Source organism: Mirounga angustirostris, unplaced genomic scaffold (genome assembly GCF_029215605.1).
Source record: "Mirounga angustirostris isolate CCGP_5_RB_7025 unplaced genomic scaffold, mMirAng1.0.hap1 SCAF_2, whole genome shotgun sequence".
NCBI lineage: Eukaryota > Metazoa > Chordata > Mammalia > Carnivora > Phocidae > Mirounga > Mirounga angustirostris.
In genome coordinates, this window is record NW_026991710.1 from 34,933,411 (window position 1) to 34,943,403 (window position 9,993).

At 36.9% G+C, this 9,993-nt stretch overlaps 1 protein-coding gene across 4 annotated transcripts in view; it reads left to right on the forward strand.

Moving 5' to 3' along the window:
• The window catches only part of SLC30A9 (solute carrier family 30 member 9), a 79,918-nt gene extending 70,487 nt beyond the window's left edge, over positions 1 to 9,431 (forward strand). For all 4 annotated transcript variants that reach the window (XR_010409346.1, XM_064584423.1, XM_045881230.3 and 1 more), the window contains one exon: positions 7,224 to 9,431. Coding sequence is in view for 3 of the 4 variants with exons in the window: in XM_064584423.1 (XP_064440493.1) it covers positions 7,224 to 7,268 (45 nt within the window). In the remaining variant the exon portion in view is untranslated. The remainder of the gene's footprint in view (positions 1 to 7,223) is intronic.
• Positions 9,432 to 9,993: the final 562 nt, after the last annotated feature.

A 9,993-nucleotide genomic window follows, 5' to 3' on the forward strand; every position in this document is an offset into this window, starting at 1 on the left:
TATCTGTTTCTGCATTCATTCTGTTGACATATATTGTTTTGGTTGAAGAATATGAAGAAAAGGGAAAAGGGAGGAATCTTTAAGAGTATTCTTACAGCATTTTCAGATAATTGTGATATTCTTTTTGGATTTACACCAATACCTGACAACTGGCAGCCTCTTAAAGCTTAGTTGCAATGTGGAACCTGAAACTGTATCAGAGAACTTTTCACATACTGTTTGTGAAGTTAGGGGGCATAGTCCATAAGATCACCCTCATTTCTGACACCAGTTGCAAATTTCAAGGGGTTCTTCATATCACCCTCAGGTTTGATCATTCACAGAAAGGACTCACAAAACTCACTGAATGCTTTTATTTATTGATTTATTTAAAGATTATTTGAGAGAGAGAGCATGAGCAGGAGAGGGAGAGAGAATCCCAAGCAGACTACACTGAGTGTGGAGCCCAGTTCGAGGCTTGGTCTCAAGATCCTCAGGTCATGACCTGAGCTGAAACCAAGAGTTGGTGCTTAACTGACTGCACCACCCAGGCGCCCCCACTGAATGCTTTTATACTCATGGTTATGATTTATTACAATGAAAGGATACAGATTAAAACTAGCCAAGGGAAGAGATGCATAGGACAGAGTTCCAGTTGTCCTCTCCCCATGGAGTCATGGACACTTATTTTCTGGCAATGATGTGACAGTTTGCACAGAGTATTGTCAACCAGGGAAGCTTAACTGAGCCTTGGTGTCCAGAGATTTTATTGGGGCTCCATAGTTGACTGCATGAGTGGTCAGCCTTTCATCTCTGTCCACTCCAGGGAAAAGCCCACACTCTTAGTCTCCAGTCCCTTGTGGATATATAGCATATACTGTATGGCCAAAGATAAAGACAAAATTATCAATCAGGACATTGCAAGGGCCTAGAGATCACCTCCCATAGCCAAGGGCCAAGGCCAGACCTCTCTCTAGGTATGATTAATTATCTGCTATACATTATTACTTTAAAATCCATTAGTCCATCTTTGTACTTTGAATGGATCTTTTAACCCATGCATGATTCTGGAATGTTATGAATTGGCCATTTGGAAAATACTAATTCACTGGATTTATGCATATCTTTCAAATGGTGATACATTTCTAAGTATTAGGAAGCTATCAAGGTCATGGTGGTAGATAAAAATTTTTCAGCATTCTGATTTTCATTTGAAACCTTGCATTTTACCATTAGCAACAAATATTACTGTTTTACTTGAAGTAACAGATTTATTTTGTTCATTTTTTAAGAAGATCCCTGCCAAATACCATATTTAAATAACCATAGTTTGTTAGTTTTTCTTTCAGGTAAAACTGGGGTTTAGATAAGCTTACTTTTTTTGGTAGCACCAAGGCTCTACCAACTGAACCAGCCAGGAGCCCCTAAATGGTGTTTAGATAAAAAATCATCTGAGTCAACCCATAATTCAAGCAATCACACAGGTGCTTTTCCTTGTGACATCAGACCTCAGAAGCAGAAGGGCTTTGGAAGTACTTCCCATTTTGTCACAGAATATTTTATTTTTTAAAGATTGTATTTATTTATTTATTTATTTGAGAGAGAGAGAGCACATGAGTGAGTGCAAGTGGGGGGAGGAGCAGAAGGGGAGGGAGAGGAGCAGAAGGAGAGGGAGAGGGAAACAATCTCAAGCAGACTCTGCTGAGTGCAGAGCCTGCTGAAGGCGGATCCCTCAACCCCAAACTCACCACCTGAGCCTCACCACCCAAGCTGCAACCAAGTTGGTGGCTCAACCGACTGAGCCACCCAGGCGCCCCTTCACAGAATATTTTAAAAAGTGTACTCAAGGGTTGAGGTTTAATAAACCAATGTTTTTTCTACTTCATGAGGGACATTTTATTTTCTTTTATTTATTTTTTCATTAAGGACATTTTGTTTTTTAGATTTTATTTATTTTAGAGAGAAAGAGAACGTGAGTGGGGGGAGGGGTTAAACGGAGACAGGGAGAGAGAATCCCAAGCAGACTCTGCACTGAGTGTGAAGCCCGACTGGGGGCTCAATCCCAGGACCCTGATATCATGACCTGAGCCCAGATCAAGAGTCAGATACTTAACCGACTGAGCCACCCAGGTGCCCTGATCATGAAGGACATTTTAAAGTGAAACTGGCTTTTTTAAAAAAAATTATGTGTCTGACAATAAAGGAACACAGTGACTATCAGTATAGTTCGGTGCCAGTTGCCTTGAATTGTGCAAAGATGCCATCAGTTTGATCTACCATTGCTTTTTATATGTCATCAGAGGAAATACCAGCCTAGTGTGAAGGCAAATAACATCAGTGTTGTTATGAAAATTGTTTTGACCTTGGAATACCCCTTGAAAAGGTTTCAGGGGGTGCCTGGGTGGCTCAGTTGGTTAAGTGACCAACTGTTGATTTCTGCTCAGGGTGGTGAGATTGAGCCTGGCATCCGCATCAGCATCCAGGCTCTGCACTCTGCATGGAATCAGCCTGAGAGTCTTTCTCCCTCTCCCTCTCCCTCTCCCTCTGCCCCTCCCCCTGCTCGTGCACGTTCTCACACACACTCTCACACACATGTGCGAAAGACCTCTCTAAAATAAATAAATAAATAAATAAAATCTTTTAAAAAAAGAAAAGAAAGAAAAGGTTTCAGGATCTTTGGACTACACTTTGAAAAATCACTGTTCTAAATATAATGCAAAATGATTATTTTTGTGCAGGGTGACGAGAATAAATAAACTTTGCTTTTCCATTCTGTTTGTTTTTATTTCCCTGACATGGATAAAATAATGGACTTTCATTTTTATTTATTTATTTTTAAGATTTTATTTATTTATTTGATAGAGAGAGACACAGCGAGAGAGGGAACACAAGCAGGGGGAGTGGGAGAGGGAGAAGCAGGCTTCCCGCTGAGCAGGGAGCCTGATGCGGGGCTTGATCCCAGGACCCTGGGATCATGACCAGAGCCGAAGGCAGACGCTTAACGACTGAGCCACCCAGGCACCTCCAAATAATGGACTTTCAGACTAAATCTTTATTTTAGCTTTACTCTTTAATAGAAACAATAAGTCAGAAGCCAGAATTAAGTTAACAAATTGGTCATTCTTAACTTATATTTACACTTAACCACAATCAGATAAATTTATTGTTTTTGTTTAGCTAACTTTGTGCTTTAATTACAAGCTATTAAATCTTTAATAGACTGAACTAATTCATACGTGATTTTGAATTATAAGTCTTTCAAACCAGGAAACAAAGTTTAACCCATACTTTCATGTTAAAAACCTCTCTAAGGTGCTAAGGTATAATTTATCTTAAAGTTCTTCATAGTTGAGGCACCAAACCAAGAGAGTGCATGAAGGTAATTCTTGTTTCTTGTTATGAAAATCAGCTGATTTTCTTTTGAAAACTAAAATTTTGGCATATTCCCTTCTTTTTAGTATCTAAGCATGTTGCCTTCTAAGTTTAAATTTAATAATTATTGACTTATTTTGGAAGATCACACTCAGTGATAAAATTTAGCAGTATAGCCATCTCTGTTGAGTAATGCCATTGATCTAATTATTAGAATAGAGGGTATTTTTGGCATAAAATCTATAGCTTGGATAGTTCTTTGTAAAAGCATGAAAAATAATAGAAGCTAATTTATAAAGTCCCATATTATAAATGTGAAATATATTTTGTTCTTATTTTGAAATTCTTTGAACTGCTAATTAAAAATTTTTTTTGTTCTACCTCTATATTTCAATCTGTGGATAGACCCTTCTCCTATCCCTCCATGAAGTTTTTTTTGTGTTTGGGAGGCAATAATTCTATTGGGAATTAATTCAGTGGGAAGATGCCATAGTATTTGCAAATTCCTAATAAGTAGTATTCCATTTAAAATTCTGCTCTTCAGTCCATCTTGTGCTTCTCGAATTGCATGCTCCTGTAGGATTTTCTTGAGTCTGCAGCATTGCAAAATAAATTACACAATGTGGTTTTTCTTTCTCCATAGTGAGTTTTGGAATAAATTTGTCTGTGGTATATAAAATATTCGAGTTGGGTAGTGCCTAGGACAAAATAAATCAGTAAGTATTTGTTGAGGAGCGCCTGGTGGCACAGTCAGTTGGGCATCCGACTCTTGGTGGCTCAGGTCATGATATCGGGGTCATGGGATCGAGCCCCACATCAAGCTTTGCGCTTGGCATGGAATCTACTTGAGATTCTCTTCCTTCTCACTGTGCCCCTCCTGCTAGTGCTCTTTCTCTCTCTCTCTCAAATAAATCTTTTTTAAAAAAATAGGTATTGAGCAAACGAATGAAAATTATAAGTTGAATACCACTTACTGATTTTCATTTCTGTTTAACTATTTATTCAGTTTCTGCTATGCATGTGATCTCTTGTTAGGCACTAAACATTAAAATTTAAGGATATTAATCCTGTTTTTTTATTCATTCAGCTAATACAGTGTGTGTTTCTTTGTATTTGGCACATTACATTTTAGGAATCTGATAGTTTTCTCTAAAAACTTGATTTTAAAACTGAGTACATCAACTTTTTACTTTCTTTTTCTTGAGATTAAATTTTTAATTGGTACACATTTGTTATATAGTGTTTTTTTAGAATAATTTCAAATTTTCCATTAATAGCTGAACTTTTTAAAGTCATATTAGGATGGGTTAGGGAGGATTGGAAAGGGAAAATAAAATTCAGTTTCATTTCTGTTTGAGGAAATCTTTTATTCTGTATTGAATTTAAGGAATTCTAGATAGAGCAAATAGTTTAAGGTAAAGAGAACATTGAGAACAAAAGTGTACCCCCATGTTTGGGGGTCCCCTGGCCATTCTTGCATTAGGATCCAAGAGGAAAGAACCCCCAGGTATACTTGAACAAAACTAGTTATAAGAAAAATCTCAGTGCACACTCAGTAGAATGCTCCAGCTGGAGCTAAACTCCAGAATTACATCAGATCTTTGTCTTTATAATTGAATTCCTTTAATATGAGGAATATGCAAATGTTCCTAGGATGTTATTTTTTAAGTTAGGAATTATTAATCCTGACTGATTATCCGAATCCTTTAGAAGAGTTTTTTCCTCCCATGTTGATTTGTTTATCTGTCCATTTATTTAGTATTTATTTATTTAAGTAATCTCTCCATCCAAAGTGGGGCTCAAACTCATGACCCCGAGATCAAGAGTCACACGCTCTTCCGACTGAGCCAGTCAGGCACCCCTATTTTTATAATTTTTTATCAAATAACACACAAAGTTTATAAAGTCAAACAACTGAAAAGCTTATAAACAGAAGTATCACCTCCCTCACCATCCTCAATCCTTCTGCTCAGAGATAACCATTTTTAGTATTTCTTCTATATTTCTCCTATATTTACTACCATATTCCTATATGAAAGTCTTAAACTCCTTCTCCTAATTTAAACATTATTTCCTGGGGCGCCTGGGTGGCTCAGTCGTTAAGCGTCTGCCTTCGGCTCAGGTCATGATCCCAGGGTCCTGGGATCGAGCCCCGCATCAGGCTCCCTGCTCGATGGGAAGCCTGCTTCTCCCTCTCCTACTCCCCCTGCTTCTGTTCCCTCTCTCGCTGTGTCTCTCTCTGTCAAATAAATAAATAAAATCTTTTTAAAAAAAAGTCCTCTTTGATAGATGGAGATTAGTTACATAGTTTTATATGTTCTCTCTGCCCTCCATTTTCACAGTGTCATTATGTTACGTCTTACTACATTTTTAATTACTCCACAGATTGAATTAGGTGTCCTTCCTTTTTGTACTCATAAAATCCCAAGACCTTTATCTTGCTCTTTATTTTTTTTACCTTGCTCTTTAAGTAGCAAACTGTTACAATTGCCTGCTTACCTACCTGCATTTCCTCCCTAGATAAGAGTTCATTGAAGACAAGTACTGTTTCCTGTTCGTTGTTGTATACTTCAGTGCCTCGTGCAGAGTGGGCATGTAATAAAGATATTTTCTGTTGTGACTGAATTGCAGTTCCTTAAGCTAGCATTTACAGTTTTTCACAACTTGGTTTCTGCCTGCCCTTCCAGCCTCCTTCCTAATCCTGCCCTTTTTGCAGCTTCTGTGCCTAACTATTCCATGCTGCCAGTGCATACTTCTTGGGCGCCCTAACTTTATTCAGGCTCTCTGTCTAGGTCCTCTTCATCATCTCTCTGGAAGACTCACTACTTTCAAGCCTTGTTTAGATACTAGATCCTTGGTGAAGTCTTGCTGGTCTCATGAGTTAAAGTAATAGATCTGACATTTTTGTTCCTAGAGTTAGCATTATAGGACATTGTAATGGTTAGGAGCTTGGGGTCTGGAATCAATCCTGGCTTCATCCCGTCCAGCTATGTAACTTTGGGCAGGGTAGTTAATTTTTTCAGACTTCAGTTTTCCCATATGTAAAATGGAAATGATTGAGTTATTAGAGGATTTTAAAACATACACATGCATGTGAAGCCCCTTACTTAGCATAGTACTTGACACAAGAGTAACTGCTCCTAAATATTAATTGTTATTATTAGCTCTAATGCGCTAACTCATAGATGGTTATTGATATACTTGGCTGCCTGGCTAAACTGAGTCCCTCAAGGTCAGGAACTATCTTATTTAATAATCATAGCTCTACTTTCTAGCACAGTGCCTGGCCCAAAACTGTATGGGTTGTTGCTAACATATATAAAATAAGTGAATATCAGTTCATTTCTTCTGATTATTATTGTCTTCCAGTGATTTTCTTTTTACCACAAATTAGTGTATTTCCAAAGCTTTGCAATGTTTGGCACATATGAGATTCTTTTTTTTAAGATTTTTTATTTATTTCTTTGACAGAGAGAGAGATAGGGAGAGCAGGAACACAAGCAGGGGAAGTGGGAGAGGGAGAAGCAGGCCTCCCACCAAGCAGGGAGCCCGATGTGGGGCTCGATCCCAGAACCCTGGGATCATGACCTGAGCCGAAGGCAGACGCTTAACGACTGAGCCACCCAGGTGCCCCCATGTGAGATTCTTAGTACATTACTGTATTAATGAACATATGAACAAACTCAGGGAGGTAGGGCTACTTACCATATTGTTTATAGTGTATAATATTCCTCTATTGATTTTTAACTTGCTAATATGCCACCATGAAATCATTTGACCATATGTTTTAGTGGCTTTAGTGATCTAAAGGAATAAAAGGAAACAGAATTCTGTTTTGCTATGAATAATGTGGTGGTGATTTTTCGTTTCAGAAACGAAATCCTGAAGTTCGACATGTAGATTTGGAGATATTATAGATTTGATGGAATGAATCACCTTGGAGGGAGCCTTGGACTCAAGTTCGGCGAGCCTGCTCTCCCACACCAAAGGAGTCCATGCCATTCAGAAGCTGTTTTTTTTTTTAAGATGGAGGAAATATTTAATGTGAAGGGCAATTCAGCAGTCTACAGAACTAATACTACTTCATACTTCTAAGAGACATTGCAAGTTGAATCAATTTGGAAATCATGTTTTTATGTTTCAGTAGGGAACATTTTAGTTATTTAAATTGTTCATAATTTTTCATTTTACCCTGTCAGGGTGTATTGTACCTTGCAATCATGTTTCCTTCCTTCACATTGGTAAAAATAAGCAGCATCCATAGGATTATGGTTTTTAATTTTGTGACCACTGAAGATTTCACTCCAAAACCTGCCAATCTTGAACGTTCTGGCTAAATCTTGGTTTTTAAACAGTCACTGTGTTTTTTTTCTTATAGATTGTGGAAATTATTTCTACATAATCCTGCCCTGAGCACTAAGAGCAACACTCTTCTAACCTAGTTATCCATAAATGTTCATTCCAGAAATGGCTTGGTTACTGAATTGAAGGAAGACATGTCAGTCCACTCTTTTAGGTTATAGTAGTTGCCATTTTGTAAAATTTTTATCTCTCCTTAACCTTTTTTCTTTATTTAGTTTAATTTTTCCAGTGTAGGAGATACAAAATAACCCTAGATGTTTCCATAGGCCAGTTTGATGGCTGTTTTTTTTGTTTTTGTTTTTTAACTGGCTTCGGTGCCATAATGTGTATTTACTAGGAGGTAATGCATTTATAAGCATTTTAACATTCTGTAAAATGAGTAGAAATATTTATAATTTTACAGACTGGACAGCATTTTTAATTTATTTAAAAAGGCACTACTCATGTAAATCTGAACTGTGGGGTATTTCTTGCTTTAAGAGACAGAGAAGTAAATCTCTTCTTATGCAGAAACTTGTGGCCCCGATTTTGTATAATATAGTCAATAGCGTGTCTGTAATGTGAGTTTCTTGCAGTTATAAATGGACATTTAACATAGTATATGGCTAAAACATTATGTAAGTAAATAGTTTTCTCTAATGATCATAAGGTATCTGGGTGAAAAAACATACAATTCAGTAATAGAAAATTTAGTGCAAAACTACAGCTGTGTCTCCATTCATCAAAACAACTCATATGCACTTTAAATTGTTCAGGTAGCAGTGAGCGTTGTCCAGGCAAGAGCGGTGGCTGGGTGATTTCTTTGCTTGATAAGTGAGTGTTTGACCTAAGGACCTAACTAATTATATGAGGTCAGTGTCTAAAAACTTACTTAGGCTCAAGTTTCTGAATCACAGCAAATTGTAATGCTGGAAACAAAAAATAAACATTTGATTAAAGGGTTTGTAATGGTAATTTTTTGATCCAGAAATGTCATTTATTGGAAAATTATGAAAATTTATATTGGTGTACATTTTTTTTTACCATTGCAGAGCATTTTGCGTGTTGTACATTTTAAGTGAAATAACATTCCAGTTTTATTTTTTGAAGATACAAAATTGTTATGTGTGTGTATATATATATACAGGCATACACACACAATTTGATTCTCTTCTTATGGTTCAAATTCTTTACCCCTCTTTTTTTTTTTTTTAACTTTTTGACTCATTATACTTCACTCTATACTTCTAATGTCATCTTCCTTCCCATTCCCACTTGCCATTTGTTAGTCAGTGTCACTGCCAAATGGGAAGGTACCAAATTATATCCAGTTTCCTCCCAGTAAAATTACTCTGAAAAATTTCACATAGCTACACGAGATTAATTAACTCATTTAGAAAAAAATGTCAGAGTTGGTGTGCACAAGTTATTCTAAATGGTAGATTTTTTAAGAATTCCCTAAAAGAAACCAATTCCTGATATTTCTTTGAGTTTTCTAATCTGATTTTGATTGAGGTCATGCCTATTAAATAATAATAGAAGGCTTATGTTTCTGTCTTTCCATTTCTGTTCTGCACTGATGTTGTAAAGTTCAACAAAATTTGACATAAAGACGTACGGCACTATCTAAGAATTTGAGTATTTCTGTGGAATCAGGAAATGTATGCTATCACTGCTCTGTTTGTTTTCTCCTTTTAAACTAGAGTCCAATTTAAATTCTAAAACCAGAGAATTTGGGCCTTTTTTTTAAAAAAATGAGAGAATATCTAGTTGGTTTCTTGTTTTTGTGTTTTTCCAAATTAATGCTTCTAACTTTTAAGTCTTGATCTGATGATGCATAGCATTTGAACATGTAAGCATATAAATCTTATATTTTCAAGGGAAATAGCTTCTGTGATAGAATAATTGCAAAAGTAAGGTGGGACAGTGAGAAGGGCAGTCAAGGGCCCATGACTCCTACTTGTACTAAGCTGACCTCCGGAACTCAAAGGTGAATATGCTTGTTTTCAGCCCTGGCTGGGAATGGATCTCCTATCAGCTGTAAGTAGTAGGCCCCAAACTGTGGAAGGTGGCACATTATTAATTAGACTATGGCACTAGGGAGGATGAGGGATGGAGACCTATTTTTAAGTGGACTGTCTTGGTGGCCAAAAATATCCAATTCCAAAGAGGGGGATTCCTGAACATGTACTGAAGAAACTGAGATAGGATTATACTGGAGAATTTTCAAAAACAAAGTTAATCTTTGCATATATCTTCCTACCCACACACCAAATAACTCAGAATAACAAAATGGTGTAA